This window comes from Petaurus breviceps, unplaced genomic scaffold, assembly GCF_028583685.1.
Source record: "Petaurus breviceps papuanus isolate PSGF00001 unplaced genomic scaffold, PetGlider_PUasm1.0 90625, whole genome shotgun sequence".
In the NCBI taxonomy this organism is placed as follows: Eukaryota; Metazoa; Chordata; class Mammalia; order Diprotodontia; family Petauridae; genus Petaurus; species Petaurus breviceps.
The window spans coordinates 7,623,221-7,646,420 of NW_027187289.1; the positions used below are offsets into that span (position 1 = coordinate 7,623,221).

Sequence of the window (23,200 nt, forward strand, 5' to 3'; positions counted from 1 at the left end):
AAATCTCTTAACTTTTTTTTAAGGCAGTCAAGCTAAGAAAACTGAAGAAATGAATACTAAATCAGTTCTTCCTTCTTCTAGTAAAATGTATAGTCCACCTCCTTTTGATTCAAAATCATCCTCATTTGAGAAGCCAAAGACAGAGAAAGATGTTTATACTGATGCAGCAGCCCCTCCTTCCCCACGGACTTTGTTAGCTATCCATGCCGCCATGAGGGAAAGTAGCTCAGAAGAAGAGCTGGAAAGTGAAAATGAAAAGCAGTTCAGTGTGAAAAAAGCACATACCCCTACTTCAGTACATGAAGGCTCTGTATCACCTAGAACTCTATTAGCAATTCAAGGAATTCTTGATGATGATGATGATGATGATGTGAAAAATGATAAGAAAAACTCTCAGAATGGAGTGTCAGAAGTTAAAGAGATTCTTATAAATAGGTCAGAAGAGAAAGATGAGTTTCTTAAAATTAGAGAAAGCAAAGGAATACAGTTTGCAACAGTGTCTCCTTTAGAAAATAGGATATTTGCACAAGGCGATGAATGCAACATTAAGAATGAACACAAATCTGTATCTTCAGCTCCTTCATCAAATACTGTCTTTTTAGGAAAGGATGAATCCATTGTTATAGAAGAACCAACATCAGTAAGTCATTCAGCAAATGCAGTCTTTGGGCCAAGTGTTAAATCTATATTTAAGGATGAAAAAGAACTAATTCTTACAAGTCATTCAGAGAGCACAGTTAATATAGATATTGGTGAATTTGGAGTTGAGGATAGAAAAGATTCCAAAGTGACAACTCACTTGACAAGTATAGTTTTTATATCTGAAGATAAAGAAAACCCTATGATTCCTGAGTTAGAAAAGGATATTTTCATATCTCCAAAGAAGTGTGATTCCTCTGTTTTATTTGTTCCAAGTGATAAGGAAATACGGTATGAAAATAATCAATCTTCTGAAATGGAAACTAACTCTTTCGAAGAAGTGAATAACTTACAATCAGTAAATGCACCTTCAATGACAGGAAGTCATCTTGCTGCAGCAAAAACTATAGCAAGCTGTAAGCCCAGTGAACATAAGAATTCACAGAAAACTCTACAAGATGGTGAAAAAAATGAATCTTTAGCTCAGGATTTAATTTCAGCAACACCAGAGACTGTAACATTAATAAAAATGGACTCAGAAGAGAGTGAATCTGATGGTAGGTATTGTCATTTTTTTTTTTACCTTTAAATTCTTAGTAGGGAGCATGAAAGCACGTTGAAATAAACATTTGATTATAATTAAGTCTACCTCCCTTGATACTACTAATTTAGTTCAACAAACTTATTAACAATGTACTAGACTCTGGGGATATGACACTTATAGAGATGAGTAAATAGAAGGTAATTTGAGAGAAAGAATAGGAAGCAGATAGGCAACAGGCATTTATTAAGTGCTTACCAGTCACTGTGCTAAGCACTTAGGGGATCAGGAAAAGCTTACCATAGGATGGTGCCTGAGTTGGTCTTTGAAGGAATCTATTCCAAGAAGTAGAGGCATAGAGGATGTATGTTTCAGGCCTAGGGGTGGCCTGTGTCAGTGGGACATGAAATAATAAGCTTAAGGAATAGCTAGTAAGCCAATTTTAGGAACTTGGAGTGTGTGGAGGGGAATAATAGAACTTTGGAAAGCTGAATTGGAGCCGAGTTTTCTTTCTCTGAAGGGAATTTAAAAAAATCCCACCAGAATACTGGCTAACTTAAATATTTTCTGTCCAGATAGTACTAAAATTAGTGTTTGAGAGAATTAAATGAATTAATTTTTAAATGGTTGCCTAAAATATTTGATCCCAATTTGAAAAAAGACAAATTGATATAGTCTTTCCCATTAATATGAGAGAAAGTGGTATTCATTTGTCAAATTTAATGCTTTCCCATTAAAATTTTACTATTGAAATGCAATTCTTACTTTTATCAAAGGATATGTGATTTGAATTTTTATAGTCACTGTATAAAAATAAAAATTAAATGAGAATATTTAATAGTAGTGCCAAAGGGGTGAGTTCTTTTTTTTTTTTTTTTGGAAGGCTATTGGGGTTGCCTTGCCCAAGGGCTAGTTTTTGTGTTAAGTGTCAGAGGACGAATTTGAACTCAGGTCCTCCTGTCTCCAGGACCAGTACTGTATTCACTGTGCCACCTAGCTGCCCCAAGGGGTGAGTTCTTAACCAAACAAGGGATAGAGGTGATCAGAAATGATAAAATATGTACTTTCAATAATGTGGAATTGAAAAGCTTTTATATGAACAAAATCAATACAAGTAGTAAAGGAAAAAGGCTGTCAATTGAAGAAAAAAAAATCTTTGCATCAGATATTTCTGATAAGGGTCCCATTTAAGACATGTAGGGAGGTAACTTAAATATGGAAGAGCAAGAACCATTTTCTATTGAATAGGTGATTAAAGGATATGAATAAACAATTCTCAAAAGAATTGCAAATTATTAACAGCCATATGAATCAAATATATCAATTTTTTAAGGAAGTCTTTTTTGAGAAAACTTTTGCAAGTAGTTCTTAGAATTGTCTCAGTTGTCAAATACTAATGCTGAAAAAAAATGACCCTTCTTTTGGAACAGGTAGTTTCGTTGAAGTAGATGAAGAAAGTAGTAATGATGAACTTCAGGCTGACTTAGATGAAGTGTTCAGACCTCTCACTGAGCATGCGGAAAAGTCAGTTACTGAAGAGCAGGCTGCAGACACTGAGAGAAAAGGAGCTGTTGGTTCCACTGAAAACCTCCAAAGACACTCTCCAGAAAGCATGGAATCAGCCAAGCAGACAAAGGAAGAGACTGGAAAAGAAAGAGGTGAAATGATCGATGAATGGCAGGATATTAATTTGGTAAATAGTTTAATCGTATTTTACCTTACTATAAAGGGAACATCAAGGACTTATTGGAACAACAAAATGACATATTTGCATATTTCATTTCTTTTTGCTGATCATCACCTTTTTATGTGATGACTATGTCACTGATAGACTCCACTTTTCCTTGTGCTTTATTTAGTGAAGACATGCCAAAAATAATGGTTTTTCTCTGAAAGTCAAGTGGAATTCCTTATAAGGAGAAAAAATGTTAGTAACTGTGGGGATTAAAATTGTTCAATTTATAATAAAAGAGACTGAAGTAGAGCTCTCAGGCAATTGTACTTTATTAAAGGTATATTGTCCTCTCTAATGAAGTGGACCTCAGATCTCTCTCACAATCTGTGATGCCCCCGTCTTCCAGGACCTTGTTTTTATAGAGTTTAATACCCAAATATGCAGAAGAGGCATGGTGAAATACATAATCTCATTGGTGAATAGACCTAGCTCTTGAGGGCCAAAAATGACATACCAGCAGTAGCGGGTCACAGGTTAGGTGAAGCATGGGGGCATCTCCGCTGATTAAATGGTCATAAGATGGTCACTTGCTCATGTTGGACAAGAAAGAGAAGTCTAGAGGCATAAAAGTAGGTTGAAAGATTTTCCATGTAATTGAGTCACCTCCACCACACTGGGCTTGGTTAGTATGACAAGAAAAAACAAGGGTGGAGGGCCTCTACTTAGCTTTCTATGATAATTAAGCAAGTGAACTTAGGTCTGCAGCTCAGAGCTCTGGGGCCTAATACACAGAACTTATAATCACTGCCCCTACAGAATCATACCACATTGATTAATACTGATTGGAATAGAGTAGGGGTCCAGATGAATGATTTCTCACATAATTTCTGTTAAAAAAAATAATAGCTTAACATTTATATAGTGCTTGTTAGGTGCCAGGCACTCACTATACTAAACACTTTACAATTACTATAATTTATATAGTACTCTAAGGTTTACAAAACCCCTTATGAATATCATTTTGTCCTTTGGGAAGTAGGTGCTCTTATTATCTCTATTTTGCAGATGAAACTGAGACGGAAAGAAGTTAAGTGACTGACCTCAGGTCAGCTGTTAAGTGTCTGAGGCTGGATCTGAAGTATGCCTTCCTTACTCCAGGTCTAGCACTCTGTGCACTGTACCACATAGTTATATTAACTTAGACTTAAGTTACTTAAAATATAATTCATATGCAGGAGGAACTGGAAGCTCTGGAGAACAATCTTTTAGTTGAACAGAATTCATTGAACGCTCAAAAACAGCAACAGGAACGGATTGCTGCAACTGTAACGGGCCAGATGTTCTTGGAAAGTCAGGTAGGTTTATTTTATTGTAAGCTTCCTTTAACTTCTGATATTCTTGCTTCTATCAATAAGCGTTTTTTTTTTTTTTTAGCATCTGCTACATGTCATACTGTACAAGGTGTTGGGGATAAAAAATTAAAAGTGAGATAGTCCCTGGCTTCAAAGAACTTATTTGCTACTTTAAAAAAATTAAAAAAAAATTTTTTTTAAGCAATTGGGGTTAAGTAACTTGCTCAAGATTACCAGGCCAATTATTTCTGGGTGTGGTGCTAAGTATCTGAGCCTGGATTCTATCCCCAGGTCATGCTGACACTGGGGCTGGTGCTCTTACTCACTGTGCTACCTGGCCGCCCCTTAAATTTTTTTAAAATTAAATTTTATGTTTATTTTTAGTTTACATCATTCATTTCCACAAGATTTTGAGTTACAAATTTTCTCCCCATCTTTCCTCTAACCACCAACCCAAAACAGCGATCCCACTGTATACCCCCTCCCCCAATCTGCTCTCTCCTATATCTTCTCCCATACCCCCTCCGACTTTCCAATAGGGCAAGATGGATCTCTATACTTCAGTGCCTGTATATATGTATTTCCCAGTTGTATGTTAAAAAAAAATATATATATATATGTATATATTAAACATTTGATTTTAAAACTTTGAATTCCAGATTCTTTCCCTTCCTCCCTCATCATCTACCCTTAATTGGAAGATATATGGGATATAATGGGAAGTTCAATATAGGTTGTACATGTGTAGCTAAGCAAAACATTTCCATAGTGGATATATTGTGAAAGACTGACTATATTTCCCTGCATCCTATCCTGTCCCCCACTTGTTCTGTTCTCTACTTTGACCCTGTCCCTTTTCAAAAGTGTGTGCTTCTAACCTCCTTCCCCCCCAACCTGCCCCTCCCCTCCATCATCCCCCCTCTCATCCCCTTTCCCCCTATTCTCCTGTAAGATGAGATACCCTATTTAGTGTGTATGTCATTCCCTCCCTAAGCCAAATTCAATGAGAGTAAGGTTTATCCATTCCCTTTTTCCTTCCTGTTCTTCCCCTCTATTGTAACAGTTTTCCCTTACCTCTTCTATATGAGATAATTTACCCCATTCTGTCTCTTCCCATCTCCTCTCATTGTATTCCTCTCTCAGTTCTCAATTTCACCTTTTAAGTATCATCCCTTCCTATTCAATTGGTCCTGTGCCCTCTGTCTATGTATACCTGTACACACATATACATGCAATCACATATGTGTCCATACACCCATATACCCTCCTATATAGACATACGTATGTATACATTTATATTCCCTTCAACTATTCTCATACTGAGAAAAGTTTCATAAGTTACAATGATCATTTTTCCATGTAGGAATATAAATAGTTCAGCTTTGATAAGTTCCTTATGATTTCTTTTCCCTGTTTACCTTCTCATGCTTCTCTTGCTTCTTGTATCTGAATGTCAGATTTTCTATTCAACTCTGGTTTTTTCATCAAGAATGCTTGAAAGTCCTCTATTTCATTGAATGACCATATTTTCCCCTGAAACATGATACTCAGTTTTGCTGGGTAGGTTATTCTTGGTTTTAATCCCAGCTCCTTTGATCTCCAGAATATCATGTTCCTAGCCCTTTGATCCTCACTGTAGAAGCTGCCAGATCCTGGGTTATTCTCATTGTGTTTTCACAATATTCAAATTGTTTCTTCCTGGCTGCTTGTAATATTTTCTCCTTGATCTGGGAACTCTGGAACCTGGCTATAATATTCCTAGGAGTTTTCTTTTTGTTATCTTTTTTAGGAGGTGATCAGTGGACTCTTTCAACCTCTGATTTGCCCTCTGGTTCTAAAACATCAGGGCAGTTTTCCTTGAGAATTTCTTGAAGGATGATTTCTAGGTTCTTTTTTTGATTATGGCTTTTAGGTAGTCCAATAATTTAAAAATTATCTCTCCTGGATGTATTTTCCAGGTCAGTGGTTTTTCCAGTGAGATATTTCACATTGCCTTCTATTCTTTCATTTGTTTGGATCTGTTTAATAGTATCTTGATTTCTCATAAAGTCACTAGCTTCCATTTGCTCCAATCTACTTCTGAAGGAATGATTCTCCTCATTGAGCTTCTGAGATTCCTTTTCCATCTGGCAAAGTTGGCTTCTGAAGGCTTTCTTCTCCTCCTTGGCTTTCGGAGCCTCCTTTGCCATTGGAGTCAGTCTGTTTTTTAAGGTGTGATTTTCTTCAGTCAGGCTGTTGACTTGCTTTTCACAATATTCTTGCATTGTTCTCTTTTCTCTTCCCAGTTTTTCTTCCACTTCTCTTATTTGGTTTTCATAATCCTTCTTAAGCTCCTCTATGGCCTGTAACCAGTTCATATTTTTCTTGGAAGCTTTTGGTGCAAGAGTTCTGACTTTGTTGTCTTTCTGCCATTCCATGCTTTGATCCTTTTTGTCCCCCAAAAAAGGAATCCAAAGTTGGATTTCTGTGCTTGCTTTGCTTCCTTTGCTTGCTCATGTTGCCACTCAATTACTTGACTTTTGAGCTTTTTTGGCACAGTAGAACTCTGCTTCCAGAGAGGAGAGCTTTGTTCCAAATTGTTGGGGTTTTCGCAGCTGCCAGAGCTATTAGTTAGTTGGCTGCCCTCTCTCAAGCCTCCACAGGCTCTGGCACACACCCCAGGACCTCCACCCTAGACAGCAATTCAGATCCAAGCAGGTTAAAGCAAGATCAGTTACCCCTCAGAATGGTTGCTTGATCCCCCTACAATCTGCCGGCCAGGAGCTCTGAAGCAGCCACGTGGCTGCGGCACCTCAGTCCCTTACTATGGCTTTTCGGGCTGCCCTGGGGCTAAAACCACAGGCTCACTTGGGACTTGGCTCTGCTCGCAGTGGGATGTGATGAACCCTTCCTGTCCTCCTGCCAGGCTATCTTCAGCGGGCGATTTGTTTCTCTCTGTCTCGTTGTGGGTTCTGTAGCCCTGAAGTTTTTGTAGTCATTTTTTATAGGTATTTGAGGTGGTTATAGGGGGAGCACAGGGAGTTTTCCTGCTTCTATGCCACCATCTTGGCTCTGCCCCCCTTATGTGCTACTTTTACAACACGTAGGGAAGTGGTGGCTAGAGAAAGGATTTTTGATCTACATAGTTTTGGGTATGGTGAGTGGAGCCATAATGCAGATTGTCACACGCTTTTCAGTAGCAATGGCAGTGTTGAATTGATTGTTTCTTCAGTAAGAGCTGAAAAGCTGGGGCAGCCTGGGACAGGATTCTGACACAGTGGCAAGGCAGATAGTTAGATGTCTATTCTGGCAAGCCCTAATTGTCCTGGTTGATAGTAGGATGAGGTATGTTCTGGAGGTCTGGGACTGATTAGAAATGGTTTGGGTTTTGCAGTGCACCAAGTAAATTTGGCTAAAGGATACTTTTAAAGCTTACGTATGTTGTTGAAACCCAGAAATGTAGGTCCAGGGCACTCAGAAGAATGAAATTACCCTAAATCACAATGGAAAAAAATTATAGTAAGTAAAAGGTTGTTAGCTCTGCTATATATCTTCTGTATAAAAATCTCTTAAAAAAGGTATTAAAATAGAAGATAATGAACTGATAATTTGTTTTGAAGATTTCTCTTGTAAAATGTATTTTTGAAGTATTCACATTTCCCTTTAAAAAACACAAAAAGTTATTGCTAACAGTAAAATTTTCTTGCATAGTCCTTATTGATGTTGTACAGATTAGTTGTTTCTAAAGTGGTGGCCATGGAATGAACCCAAGGGAACCACAACTTCATTCCAAGGGGTATGTGATCAATCAGTTGAAGAGTGGACCATCTGCATAGTCAGTAATGGGCTTGTTCTCAACACAGTTACAACATTTTTTCAACACTCTTCTTACCAGGGGCCTTCTATGTGGCTGCCTTAGGCTTGGACCTCTAAAGGAGAGTATTACCTAACCCAGTCCAAATACTGAAGCAGCTATGCAGACAAAATTAACTAAGTTTTATAACATGATTATTAGTATAGTAGTACATGTATGTCGTTTATAAGTAAGTAAATGTTAGGGGTATGTGCTCAAAATTTTTTTTTTTTGCCTTTTGGAGGGCAATTGGGGTTAAGTAACTTGCCCAAGGTTACATGGCTAGTTTTTGTGTGTGTGTGTGTGTGTGTGTTAAGTGTCTGAGGCCGGAACTGAGCTCAGGAACTGAACTCAGGTCCTCCCGACCCCAGGGCCGGCGCTTTACTCACTAAGCCACCTAGCCGCCCCTCGAATTTTTTTTTTACTGATAAAAGTACACAATCAAAAGAGTTTAGAGGCAACTAATGTAGATTTCCAGCATTTCTTGGGAGACACGGTTTGGGAAGTTGCATGAAATAAACCCTTAAAGTATAAATTTCATTATGAGCCCAAAGCAAACTAGTATGCTTTTTAATAAGTCTCCACTGCATTCTTAATCTCAATAGGAACTTCTACGATTATTTGGCATTCCTTACATTGAGGCTCCTATGGAAGCAGAAGCTCAGTGTGCCATTTTGGACTTGACTGATCAGACATCTGGAACAATCACTGATGATAGTGATATCTGGCTTTTTGGAGCACGGCATGTGTATAAAAACTTCTTTAGTAAAGACAAGTTTGTAGAATATTACCAGTATGTAAACTTTTACAACCAACTAGGTAAGACCTTGAAGGGTTATGTTTACATGTTTGTTCATACTAATAAATATGTATTAAATATCTGCTCTTTGCAATGCACTGCTAGGGGGAGGTTCAAAAGCTGAGACTATTGTTTTATTTACTTTTGTAGGAGCTCATAATTTCAGCACCTAGAGATAATAGTTGTACATGGGATTGCTTTCTAAAAATAAGTTTTCAGGCTTTAATTTACTTTCTGGGGACCGATGTGATGACCTAGTTTTAATGGTGGCATTGTTTTATGAGCTTTCATATTTTCTTACACCTGTGATCATAGTATTTGGAACTAGATTTAAGAAGAAATTGGAAAATGAGAATATTCAGATTATTTCAGTTTAAATAATTGTCTGGTTAGATAGTGGGAAACATGGGGGTCATGTTTAGAAGACTCACAGTTATTCCTAGGGAGAAGTCAGAGATGGCAAAATTAAGGGACCAGGTTAATTCTGTTAGACCTCTGGAGCTGGTATACCAGGAATTGATAGCCTTTCCTTAAATAATCTAAAAATGCTTATTTGATCAGTAACCTCTCTTTTAAAATGGTAAATAAATTGATATCTTGAAAAAATGACTGTCCTTACACTCAGTGTCTAACACATGGTGGGTGATTAATAAATGTTAATTGATTGATATCTCTTACCTTATAGGATTAGACCGGAGCAAACTGATTAATTTGGCCTATTTGCTTGGAAGTGATTACACAGAAGGGATACCAACTGTTGGCTGTGTAACAGCCATGGAAATTCTCAATGAATTTCCTGGACGTGGCTTGGAACCTCTCTTAAAATTTTCGTGAGTCCATATTAATATACTTAATTTTTTTTTAAATAAAAGGCATGTATAGGCCTTTTTATTGATGAAGTTTAACTAAAAAGAGAGGGATCATTGAGAATGCAATATAACCAATGTTACATAATGAAATCCTCAAAGATTACTATCATCCAGAGGTAGAGAGGAGGTGTCCTTGTTTGGATTTAAGGTCCCAAAGAGGCATTGTTTTATGTCATTCTGCATGTGTGTGTGCATTTGAGGGAGGTAGGGAAGGAGGCTGCATGTGAATGCACAAACATTTTTTTTATCCTGAGGAATATCACAATGCACAAATTAGCCTCTGGTGTGTAATTCCTTAGAGAATTTCTCTCTCCATACAGGCTGCCTTTCCTTCCTTTTGCTGCATGTCATTGTGGGAACCCAGTGTGTCCAGTGGTGTAATTTAGCATCTCCTAGACTGATGGGCCTTTAGTTTTCAGAGCAGTATCAGACTGTCTGCAGCATACAGATTCAAGGATGTATGTGACACTTAAGATTTGTACTAGGTAGCCACTTGTGCCTAGCTAATTTTAAAGATCCATGACTAATGTCACTATATCAATTCTCTCCTTATTCTGAATCAACCTTTAAAACATGAAACTTTTGGGATTATTAGAAATAAAAATTGAACCTGGAAATTTTTACTAGTAGACCTCAGGTTTCTCCATGTAAGTAAGAGTGTTGACTTAGATAATCTCTAATATCTCATCTAGACCTAAAACTCCAGTAGAGTTCTGTGTTCTGTACAGGTTTTGCTTTTAGTATGTCTATAACTGAATATCTATGATCTACTTCCATTACCACTTTGGAATACTTTTCTTGGTATAATTTAAAGATCATTGGATTTAGAGTCAAAAGGCTGAAAATCAAGTCCTAACTCTGAAACTCTGATTGTAATTTCTCAGAACCTATTGTTTTATAAAATAGGAATGATTATACGTCTTATCTCAGTATTTTTGTGAAGGAAAGCACTTTATAAGCCTTAAAGGGCAATATAAATGTAAACCATTATTATTGTTGTTGCTGTTGTTTACTTTGTATTTTTACTCTTTGAGAATTAAAACATTTTAACATTATAGATAGGTTACATAATAGATTAATATGATTTATTATCTCATTGAGTATATCTTACTGTGTTATTCTATACTTAATAAGTAAATACATTTTAAGAACTTCTTAAAAGAACTTTAAAGATTTTTTTTCATCCGATATGTTAAAATTTTTATGTCCCATTCAGGATTCCAACTTTCCATTTTTCTTCTGAAATTGTTAATCTGTTAGACAGTTAGCCTAAGATATTGAGTAATTGTCACATAATGTGATCTTGACAGGGCTGTTTTTGACTCCAAACCATTTTCCTTTCTGCTTAAATAGGAATTTAATTGGTTTACCCTTAAATTCCCCCTCATCCTCATGGTGAGGCATCTGTTTAAAATCCAACTATACTAGAAAGAAAAAGGGGCTGGAATCTTAGTACATCACTTTTCAAATTTTCTGACTTAATTGCTTGAGAAACTTTTAATATTAACAGGCTGTATTTGAGGTTTTTTGGTTCTGTTTTAAAGAATTTGAGGTTTTTTGATTATGTTTTAAAGGCTAACACCTATATTAATTTTTATCTGTAACTTTAATTTCAATTTCACCTAAACAGATACATTTTAGAATCATAACCTTATCTTTAAGAGAGATTAATTTCCTGTTTTCCTTTTGTGAAGGAAGATAATGTGATTGCTCACTGTCACCTTAGCTTAGTCTTTAGCTTTATAAATTACCAGATTGGAAAAAAATAGGATCACATACTCTAGAGCTAGAAGGGACTTTAGAAATCATTTAGGCCACCTTCATTATTTTACTGATGAGAAAATAAGACCTGAAGGGTAAGATGATTTGCATAAAGCCTCAGAGGCAGTAAATGGCTGTTCCAGGCTTTCAGCCCAAGTCCTCAAACCCCAAAGCCAAGCCTCTTTTTACTCTACCATACTGCTTCTCTTCAATTCCCTTCTTTCTTTCCTTGTTATTTCTGTTCCAAAAAGAGGATGTGTGTTATTAATGGTTAAATTATATAAGTGGATATGGATTAAATTTCATTAGTGAGTTTAAATACATATTATCTTATTTCTGATGGAAAATCCCTTAAGCACAGAGCACATTAGTGGAAAGTTGTGTGTGAAGTTATCAGGTCACATATACTATCTGTCAGGTTTCTAAGGAAGGCAGAGATTGGCAGAGAGAGATAATTTGCAAAGGGGTTGAAAGATGATTTTGTGTTTTCTTTCAGTCAATAAATATTTTAATTCCTGCCTAGTGCTTGTCTTGTGTTGGGGTTGGGAATAAGCACTTTTGCTATAGGGGAAGAAGGACTAGACAAATGTTGCCTCTTACAGGTTAGGTCTTTGCCTTGCTGCAGAGTGAAATGTGGATGATTTTTAAGCACCATTCAAAGAGAGGATAAACAAAATTTGAGATGGCAAAATGAGACCTGTATACAAATATATTGTTCTTGATTTTTTCCCCTTAGTATTGTGAGGGGAGAATAATATATTACAGATGTGGAAGTATGTATATTTAATGAGTATTGTATTTCTTGCCTTCTCAGAGAGTGGGGGAAGACTGGAATGAGGGAGAGAATTTGGAACTGAAGAAAAAATAAAATTTAAAAAATGCTGGTAAAAATAAATATGCTATGCTTCATTGAGTTTTTTATGGATAGTGTTTCTTCTTTATTCTTCAGAGAATGGTGGAATGAAGCTCAAAAGACTAAGAAAATAAGACCCAATCCCTGTGATACCAAGGTGAAAAAGAAATTGCGACAATTACAACTTTCTCCTGGTTTCCCTAATCCAGCTGTTGCAGAAGCTTACCTGAAACCTGTGGTGGATGACTCAAAAGGAGCATTCTTATGGGGAAAACCAGATCTTGAAAAAATTAGAGAATATCCTTTTGCTGCTTAACATATAAATAAAGGAACAATGAATCAAATTTTTATTTGATTTTACTTCATGACTTTAGATCATTTCAAATGGATAAGAAGTGAACCTAAATCAAGTTTTTCTTTGAATTTATACTTAAGATTCTAATCTTACTACAAAATAAGTACCTTCTTTATTAAAAATTGGAAGTGATATATGATTATGCTTATTCATATTGAGTATGGTTTATTCCAAAAGAGTAGAAAAGAATGCTAATTTTGTTCATGTTATTACCAGTATACCTCTCTGGGAAAAGGAATAGTGATAAATTTTTAAAGGACATGCATGTTTACAAGACAGTAAAGATATTCAAAGAGAATGGTACTAGATGTCTATACTGGACTCATGTAGCTTATTCTTATTCTTTTTAGGCATTGAGGTTATTCATAGAATCATTGCTTTAGAGCTAAAAGTATCCTCAGAATGGCATCCCTTCCTTCTTTTACACATGAAGAAACTGAAGTGAAGAGAGTAAAATGACCTGCCAGAGAACAACCAGGTAGTAAATAGACTTTGAACCCAGGATCTCTCATTTTGAACCTGGCTAGTATATATTTCATACCTCAGGGTTCTGCTTCATAACTAGTGCCTTACCTGTTGCTGAGTGAGCCACTTAGAGAGCAAAGACTTGAAAAAATATTTATGGATAACTATACATGGATATTAACTATACATGGATATTACGTGTATTGTCCTTGTTAGCCTTGCATAATGTGCTAATGGCTATTGACCCAATGAAATATGATGTGAACAGTTATAAGGAAAAGTTATATTATTTATTTTATTATCAGTTATAAAGAATATGGTCATTATTTATCTTATTAATCAGTTGCACAAGGAAAAAAAATGCCAACAATTTGTCTTCCTATTATATTGTTTGTATTTGCAAAGCTTTCTTGGGGAGAGTTAAAGGAAACATTCCTCAAGGGGACAACTTGGAAATTCAAAGGAAGCTTGTCATCAGCCCTTGATTGTTAATTCCTAGAGAAAGATTGGTATGAGTCATTCATTCCTTGCTGAGATTTGTTTTATTTTGCTTTTCTTAAATGGAAAATCTGTATTCTGCAAATAGTTTTTATTCAAAGGATGTTAAGTAGAAAATGATACTAAATACTTCTATTTGGTATCATACTTAATTAACTTATTTATTTCTTGGCCTTACTATTATAGTTTTAAAAACTATGCATTTTAAAATATAATTGTGGGTTTTTTATTTTAAAATATAATTGTATTTGATATTTTAGGGGCTCTTGTTCACTTTATTGTAAAAAAAATTTTTTTTAAAGAAATGTAAAGCCTTAACCAACCTTCATGTTTTGTCAGCGTTACTTTGGCTGGAACAGAACAAAGACAGATGAATCTTTGTTACCTGTACTAAAACAGCTGAATTCACATCAGGTAATGACTAAAAATGGACTATTTGGCTGCTTTGTAACTATGAGTGGAAAGATCAAATGAGCCCTAAAGAACTATGTTAATTTTTAAATGGATAAAAATATCAACTTACTGTTCTTCATTATTTCGTTGACTACTTGAGGCAGTGTTGCATAGTGGATGGAGAGATGGTCTTGGGGCCAAGAAGACTTTTCTGTCTCTGATACATCCTAAGTGATCTTGGACAAGTCACTTAAATCTTTTAGTGCTTAATCTTCAGTGCTTAATCTTTCAGTGTCAAAGCTCAGGCCAACTAGATTAAAATGTATAATAAAAGGAATAAAAATACAGTAAAACATATATAATGTTAATTTGTGGTTTTCCAAGTCAGTTTGTGGTTTGGCTGGGATTCATTTCTATTTGAGTTTGACCCTGGCTGCTCAAGTCAGCTCTCTAAGATTGTAAGTTACAGAAAAGGTGGAGATCTCCTTTGTTGTATTTAGAATTTCTTCACCTGGGACTTCCATGAATTCACAGGTCTGGCCTCTATCACATACAGTTAAAAATTATGAATGCATTGTAAACCTGCAATTGTTGACTCAGGGCTGGCCTTACACGAAATTGGGAAGTAGATTACATTTTTCTGTAATCTCTTTTTCAAGACCCCCTATGTATTTATTTAGGGGAAATTGATTCGATAAATTAATGCATACCATTATGTTAGTGACTTAGTGTATTGACCTGCCCAGTTGCATTTATATACATGATACCATAAGATTTCTAACTCAGATATACCTTTTTCATCATCTGGTTCAATCCCCTGATTTTAAAGATGAACAAATTTAGGCCCAGAGAAACAGAGTAATTCATAATCTACTTCCGGAGAAAAGGAAATTTGTGGGGAGCACAGGGTCTTATCAATGTCCCCTGACATAATCTCATATAGATATCTTATGAGTCTAGCTTGACCTCCATCCCTTAACAAGGAGCTGTTTATCAAAAGGGAAGCCTTCTATACTAAGACTTTATAATTTGACTTTATTTAAAATCAAACCATAATTGCGGCTTGATTCATTTAGTTGCTATTTTCTCTAATTCCCTCTTAAAAAAAAGTTATTTATTTTTAACATTCATTTTTAAAAATTGTGAATTCCAAATTTTTTCTCACCCACCCTTTTCCCATCCTTGAGAAGGCAGACAGTATTCTATCAATTGTACGTGTAAAGTCATGCAAAACATTTCCATATTAGCCATGTTGTTAAAAAAAGCAAGAAAAATTGAGTGAAAAAAATGCATTACAACTTTGCACTCACTCCATCACCTTTATTTCTTGGAGACTGGTTGCATTTTTCATCATAGATCCTTTGGGTTTGTCTTAGATCATTGTCTTAATTAGAGTAGTTAAGTTTTTCACAGTTGATCATTGTTATAATATTACCATTACTATGTAAAATGTTCTCCTGGTTCTGCTCTCTTCACTTTGAGTCAGTTCATATAAGTCTTCCCAGATTTTTCTGAGACCACCCAGTTTGATATCCCCCTTTATTTGTAAGTCATTTACCCCTTTTGGGATTTATGTAGATATATTTCATATCCTGTGACTGCTAAAGTTGCTTATTATTTCAGCTGGTTTTTTTTGTTGATTATCTAGGGTTCTCTCTAAGTATGCCATCATATCTTCTGTGAAGATTGGTAGTTTGTTTCCTCATTGCCTAGTTTTCTTCAACTTCTTTTTCTTTAATAATCATATGTTTTTGATATTGATGTGATTATAGTTTTCCTAATTTTGAACCAACCCTGCATTCCTGATATAAATCCCATCTGGCCTTGTATGATCATTGTATATATTGCTGTAATCTCCTTGTTAGTATTTTATTTAAAGGTTTAGCATCAGTATTCATTAAGGAAATTGGCCTATGTTTTTCTTTCCCTGTTTTTGCTCTCCCTGGTTTAGGTATCAAAATTATATTCTGTCATAAAAGCAATTTAGTATTTAGCAATTTAAAAGGAATTTAGTAATTTTGCCTATTTTCCCCACATAGTTTATATAGAATTGGGCATTGATTGTTGCTTAAATATTTGGTAGAATTCTCTTGTGTAGCCATTTGGTCCTGGGGTTTTTGCTTAAAGAGCTCATTTATGGCTTGTTTAATTCCTTTTTCTAAAATAGGGTTGTTTAAGTCTTCCGTTTCCTCTTCTACTTACCTGGGCAATTTATATTATTGTAAATATTCATCCATTTCACTTATATTGTTAAATGTATTGGCATATAATTGGGCAAAATAACTCCCAATAATTGTTTTAATTTCATCTTCATTGGTGGTACATCTACCCTTTTATTTTTTATACTCATAATTTGGTGTTTTTTTTAAATAAAATTAATCAATAGTTTAGCTATTTTTTTTTTTTTACATGAAGCCAGCTCCTAGTTTTTTGTTTGTTTGTTTTGCTTTTTGGAGGGGGGAAGGCTGGGCAATTGGGGTTAAGTAACTTGCCCAAGGTCACACAGCTAATAAGTATTAAGTGTCTAAGGTCGGATTTGAACACAGGTCCTCCTGATTTCAGGGTCAGTGCTCTATTCACTGCACCACCTCACTTCCCCCTCAAATTCTAGTTTTATTTATTACTTTGATGACATCCCCTCTCCCCTCCCCCCCCCAGTTTTGTTAATCTCTTCTTTGATTTTCAGACTTTCCATTTTGGTGCTTAATTGAGGATTTTTAATTTGCTCTTTTTCTACGTTTTTTTTTTTATTTGTGTGCCCTTTTATTGATCTTCTCATTCTCTCTTTTATTGATATAAGTTTAGAGATAGAAATTTTCACCTAAGGGCTGTTTTGGCAATTCATTGGCAACTAATTAGTAACTTTAGCATACCACAAATTTTGATATGCTGTCTCGTTGTTGTTCTTTTTAATGAAATTATTGATTGTTTCTATGATTTGTTCTTTGACCCACTTGTTCTCTAGGATGAGATTATTTAGTTTCCAAAGAATTTATTATTATATTATGCTCTGAAAAGAGTACATTTAATATTTCTGTTTTTCTGCTTTTGTTTGTGAGGTTTTTATATCCCAAGACAGCTCATTTTTTGAGAAGGTGCCATGTACACAGCTAAGACAAAATTTTACTCCTTTCTATCTCATTCAGTTTTCCTTAGAGGTCTGTTATTTCTAAGTTTTCTAAAATTCTATTAATCTCCTTAACTTCTTTTTAAATTTATTTTATGATAAGATTTATCTAGCTTTGAGAGGGGAAAGTGAGGCCCTTCACTAATATATTTTTAGTCTTTTATTTCCTCCTGTAACTCATTTAACTTTTCCATTAAAAATTTGGATGCTGTGCCATTTGGTGCATATATATTGGTGTCTGTGTTATGCTATCAACATATATGTTGAAGCTATACCATCTTACTGCTTATCTTTTTCAATTAGATCTATTTTTGCTTTTATTTTGTCTGATATCATTGTTATTCCTGCCTTTTTTACTTCAACTGAAACATAATAGATTCTGCTCCAGCCCCTCATTTTAAGTCTGTGTGTGACTTTCTGTTTCAAGTGTGTTTCTTGTAATAAATAACATATTGTTGGATTCTGGTTTCTAATCCATTCGATGTGCTTCTGTTTTATGGGAGAGTTCATTCCATTCACATTCACAGTTTTAATTATTAACTTACTTTACCTCTCTCTTACTGTCTTTTGTTTATCCGTCTCTCTCTGTTTGTCCTGTTCTCTCCTCAAAAGTCTGTTTTGCTTCTGACCACTGCTTCCCTTAGTCAGCCTTCTCTTTTATCACTCTTCCTCCCCCTTTTCTTTGTTCCCTTGTCCTCCTACTGCTGTTGGTTAAGAGATTTCCATACCCAACTGAGTGTGTGTGTATATATTCTTCCATCTTTGATCCCATTTAGATGAAAGTGAGGTTCAAGCATTGTCTCCTCACCTATCCATTTTCCTTGTATGCCTTTGTTATGGGAGATAATTTCCCTCACTTCTTCCTTTCCATTTCCAAGAGTAACTTCTTTTCTTGCCCATCTGTTGTTTTTTTTTTTTTTAAAGATCATCTCACTCCTGTGTCTTCTATCTATGTAGAGGCCTTCTGAATGTCCTAGCGATGATAAAGTTCTTAGGTGTTACATGATTATCTTCCCATATAGGAATGTAAAGAGTTTGATCTTATTGAGTCACTTATGATTTCTATTTCATGTTTACCTTTTTATGCTGGAGTCTTATATTTGAAGACCACATTTTTTATTTATTTCTAGTCTTTTCACCAAGAATGCTCAATGGTCTTATATTCATTAAATGTCCATTTTTTTCCCCTGAAGGATTATATTCAGCTTTGCTAGATAGGTTGTTCTTGGTTATGATCCTACTTCTTTTGTCTTTGGGTCATATTCCAAGTCTTCTGCTCATTTAATGTGGTAGCTACTAAATCTTTTGTGAACCTGACTGTGGCTCTGTGGTATTTAAATGATTTCTTTCTGGCTACTTGAAGTATTTTCTCTTAGACCTGGGTGCTCTGGAATTTGGCTGTGTTACTCCTTTGAGTTTTCATTTTGGGATCTCATTCAGGAAGTAATTGGTGGATTCTTTCATTTTCTGTTTTACCCTCTGGTTCTAGGATATAAAATTTTCTGAAATATTATGTCTAGATTCTTTGACCATGGCATTCAGATAGTCCATTAATTCTGTTTTCCAGGTTCTTTGTTTTACTGATGAGATATTTCACATTTTCTTGCTCCTCCTTCCCCATTCACATGTCTTTGTTTTATTGAGTCTAGGTGTCTCATGGAGCCACTAACTTCCACTTGCCCCAGTTCTGATTTTTGAGGAATTATTTTCCTCAATAAGTTTTTGTTCCTCTTTCCATTTGGCCAGGTTAGCTTTTTAAGGAGTTCTTTTCTTCAATGGAGTATTGTACTACTTTTACTATTTGGCCAATTTTTTTAGGTGTTATTTTGAGTATTTTTTTGTGTCTCTTTTAACAAGCTGTTAATTGCCTTTCATCGTTTTCTTGTTTTGATCTCATTTCTTTCCCCAATTTTTCCTCTACCACTGTCATTTTATTATCAAAATAATTTTTTAACTCTTCCATGAATTCTTGTTAGGCTTGTGTCTATTTCACATTTTTTTTTCCCTTTGAGGCATTGCCCATATATGTTTTGACATGATTGACTCTTCTGAGTTTGTTTCTTGATCTTCCCTGTCACCATAGTAGTTTTTTTTATGGTCAGTTTCTTTTTTTGTTGCTATTGCTTGATCATTTTTTTCCATCTTTTTCTTGACTTTGTGCTTTATGTTTCATTTGGGATCTGTTCACCTGGAGCAGTGGGGGAGCACACATTTTCCCAAGTTTCGGACTTTTTAAAGCTTCTGGCTTTAGAGCTAATTCTGGGGGTTTAGAAGTTTTTGATGCTTCCAAGATGGGATGATCTGGGGGGAGGTGTGGTCACTGCTCTCCTGGTCTGCATTCTGGTCCTTTCCTAGGAAGGGCCCTTGATCCTTTGTGACCAAAAGTTCTTCTCTCCACCCTTGAACTGTGACCCAGAACTACATATGGGCAATGAAGTTGCCAGATAGACCCAGTCCTGTGCCCACTATCAGCTCAAGGTCCCCTGTAATCTCTTTCTGACCAGTTGTCCAATGTTCTTACTGTCTCTGGCTTGAGAGCTCCTGAAGCAGCTGCTACTGCTACTATTGTCGCTGCTTTCAAGACCCACACCAAGGCCCTGATGTGGCCATCACTCTGAGCCAGCCTCCCCTTTGATGTCACAGATCCCTCTTTACAACCTCCTAAGTTGTCTTGGATTGGAAAAATGTCCAACTTTGACCTCCCACTTCAGAATTTGATTTAAGGTCTTATTTTAAAGTTGGTTGGAGGGGAGCGTGGGGAGAACTTGGCTGTAGTGCTTCCTGTGTTCTGCCATCTTGGCTCTGCCTTGTATCAGATGTTATTTTTAAGAGGAGATTCATATTATTACATGTATTTCACAAGAAGATTATAAGATAACTGGGTAGATTGTAATTGGAATAACATCTAGTACTTCCCTAATTCTTGCTAAATTGGGGGACACATTTTTGTTTGTTCTTTTGAGACTGGTTCTCCCTACCTCATCCAGGTTGGAAGTACAGCAACCACTCAGGCCAGATCCTTCTACAAATCAGCACATGAGCTTTGAACTGCTCTGTTTCTTATTTAAGCGGCTTCTCCCTTCCTTAGGCAGTCTGATGGCCTTCTCTTCCCAGGGAGTTACTTTATTGGTGCTGACTGTACTATTGTCTTAATCAACTGCAGTTCCAAAATTCCTAGCTCAGGCAATGCAGTGGACTCAGTCTCCCTGATAGCAAGGATGACAGGAGTATGCTAGCACGTCCGGTGGCAATATTTATTTTTTAAAAGCAGTAATCAAGAGAATTCACAGAGAAACAGTATAAACCATATAAATTGTTACCAAAGGATATTTAACTTTTTGTTCTTTTTTTTTAAAGAGGATGTGGTTTTAGAAAATGTGTTTCTTGAGTAATGCTTCGGATGACATCCAGAGAAAGAGTGACTAGGAATACATCTGGTAGATGATGTGTATGTAAACAAAAGTCTTAATTAGCAGAGTCAGTATAGGTGCTGTCAGTAAAACCTAGAAAGTCAGAGGTTGTTTTTTTCTTTCTTGTGGATCATCGGGAAGACCTAGAAAATAAGATCTACTTTAGATAATCTACCTATGATAGAACTGACTTCATTTGAAAGGCAACAAATGATTGTTTTCTGAAATAGTAATCAAGTTTTACTAGTGTTCATATTATCTTTCTTTGGAGTAAATAGTCATGAACTTCACCTCCTTTTCTGATTTGTTTTTGTTTCTTCTTTCATAGACCCAGCTCCACATTGATTCTTTCTTTAAGCTGATACAACACGAGAAACAACATGTTAAAGGAATTAAGAGTCAGAGACTCAACAGAGCTGTGACATGTATGCTCAGGAAAGAAAGGGAAGAAGAAGTTGGTGAAATAGAAGCAGCTACTGCTGCCATGGAGAAAGAATTTAAATCGCTTGAAAAAACAAAGGACAAAAATGGGAAGAAAAACATAGAAAATAAATTGGAAAAACCTCAAAATTTAAAAAGAAAAATGCTTTGCAGTGCCAGTCAGCAGAGTAAATGTGGTGAAGGTGGCTTTGTTGGGGAAGCCTATTTCTCAGAATCATTTGATGTATCTTTAGGGGAGGATTTTGAAAGTACATCTTCAGACAAGGTCAAGAGGGGAAAACGTACTAAGCAATCAGATATTGTCTCTTCCAGTTTTCAGGAGATAACACACCATAATCTTGAGAAGAATGAAGAAGGGACCAGCAGCTCCAGTGATGATGATGGAAAAGGAACACCGATGGTTATGGTGACTGCTAGATCTGTGTTTGAGAAAACAAAAAGAAAACTAAAAAATGTGAGGGGGAAGAAAAGAAAAATGTAATATACCTGTCTTTCTGTTTGTGGTTCTGACAACCATACAGGGGATAGATAAGGGGCTGGCCCCAGAATCAAGATGACCTGGATTCCAATCCTATCTCTGATACATATTATTGACTGTGTAACTCTAGGCAAGTCACTTCACTTCTTAGTGCTGCAGGCAACGATTTAAGACTAAGTTGTTGGTCTGTGTTGGTAAAGGAATTTTCTTTACCAGAAGCTGCTTGTGCTCTTGAAATCACAGGTCTGGATCTAGGTAGATATACATCTGCATTTATAAAGAGAGAAATCAGGTGTAATGAAATTTCCTTAATGAATTTGTTATAGAGAGAAAATAAAATTCAGCAAACTCTAATTTGTGTCTGAATGTTTTGTTTTTCTATTTTTAATCTAGATCTTAAAGTCTTTCATTGTTTTGTTATATGCAATTTATATCCCATTCAGATCATCCCAATGGAAATGTGACTTTTTTTGCATCACTGAATTGTTTTCTCCCTGACATTGTTACTCCATGTTTGCATTCATCTGAATATTTTCAGATGTCCTTGCTACCACATATGAAATGTGTATTCTGTTTGGCTGTCATTCCCTGACAGTGGAAAAGAAAAGATTCTTAACAGTTGTTATGAAAAATAGGATGCTTTTTCCTGCTTGTCTCAAGGTTCAGTTAGAAGGAGAGAAGGAAGCCTGTCACTGATGAGTATTTGGGAACTGTCCTTTGACTGCAATAAATACTATAGAAAGTTTTTATGCATAATATATCATACTATTCACATGAATGTTCCACCTGAATGATTCATTTTTTTAGTACTATATGGTGGGTTTATGCCTATATAGTAGTATTTTAATTCTGAGTGCTTTACGCACATTATTTACTTTGATCCTTATAACAACTGTGTGAGGATTTATAGATGAGGAAACTGAGGCTGAAAGAAGCCTAGGATTACACACCGTGTAAGTCAGTGTCTGAAGTAGGAGTTTAATCTAGTTGTGCCCTTCTAGGTCCAGCACTATTCGTTACAACACAGTTTTGATAGTGGGCTTTTATTAGTGGGAGTGTATGATGGAGGGCTGTAGTTTATTAGTGATTATGGTTATGTTGGTTAGTAGCTTATCAATGACTTTGGAAAATAATAAAAATTTTCAGATTTTATTAGCTGGGAGGAATAACTAAAAGCAGGATAAAAAAATGAAAGAATATGGTATGGAAAGTCAAAATTAGCCAAAATTAGTTGGGATTAAATTTAGTAGTGACAAATGCAAAGTCAAGAATTTAGCTTTAAAAAATCAACTGTATAAGAATAGACTGGTGGCATATTTCATGTGAAAATAAAGAATTTTAGTTTAATTCAAGCTAATGATGAATCAAAGCATTCACATATTCTATGTACCTGCTCCATTGGGTAAGACACTTCATGTCTTTTCATTGTTCCTTTACTCTTGGTGACTTCTAACACCATCTCCCAATCCCTGGGATAGATTCACTCTAATCCCACTCTCCGTTGAAGTTTCTGGTCCTGATATGGGGGCTACCTTTTTTAGAAATCTTTCCCTAACCCTTACACACTCCCATCGATGAAGTCTTTTGCTTAAATTAACAGCACTTTGCCTAGACTTCCCTTTTATAATAATTGTATACACAACTTTACCTTACTTTCACCATTTCCTTCTTTTATTCATATGTTGCTGAACAAAGCTGGAATAAGTAAAAAT

At 35.7% G+C, this 23,200-nt stretch overlaps 1 protein-coding gene across 1 annotated transcript in view; it reads left to right on the forward strand.

Annotated features, from left to right (window-relative positions):
* Positions 1–21,842, forward strand: part of ERCC5 (ERCC excision repair 5, endonuclease) — a 37,067-nt gene extending 15,225 nt beyond the window's left edge. Inside the window, exons 8-15 of the mRNA XM_069064224.1 lie at positions 24–1,196; positions 2,611–2,873; positions 4,091–4,210; positions 8,645–8,858; positions 9,524–9,668; positions 12,418–12,618; positions 13,969–14,053; positions 20,898–21,842. Coding sequence (XP_068920325.1) covers positions 24–1,196; positions 2,611–2,873; positions 4,091–4,210; positions 8,645–8,858; positions 9,524–9,668; positions 12,418–12,618; positions 13,969–14,053; positions 20,898–21,491 — 2,795 coding nt within the window. The 3' untranslated portion in view covers positions 21,492–21,842. The remainder of the gene's footprint in view (positions 1–23; positions 1,197–2,610; positions 2,874–4,090; positions 4,211–8,644; positions 8,859–9,523; positions 9,669–12,417; positions 12,619–13,968; positions 14,054–20,897) is intronic.
* The last annotated feature ends 1,358 nt before the right edge of the window (positions 21,843–23,200 follow it).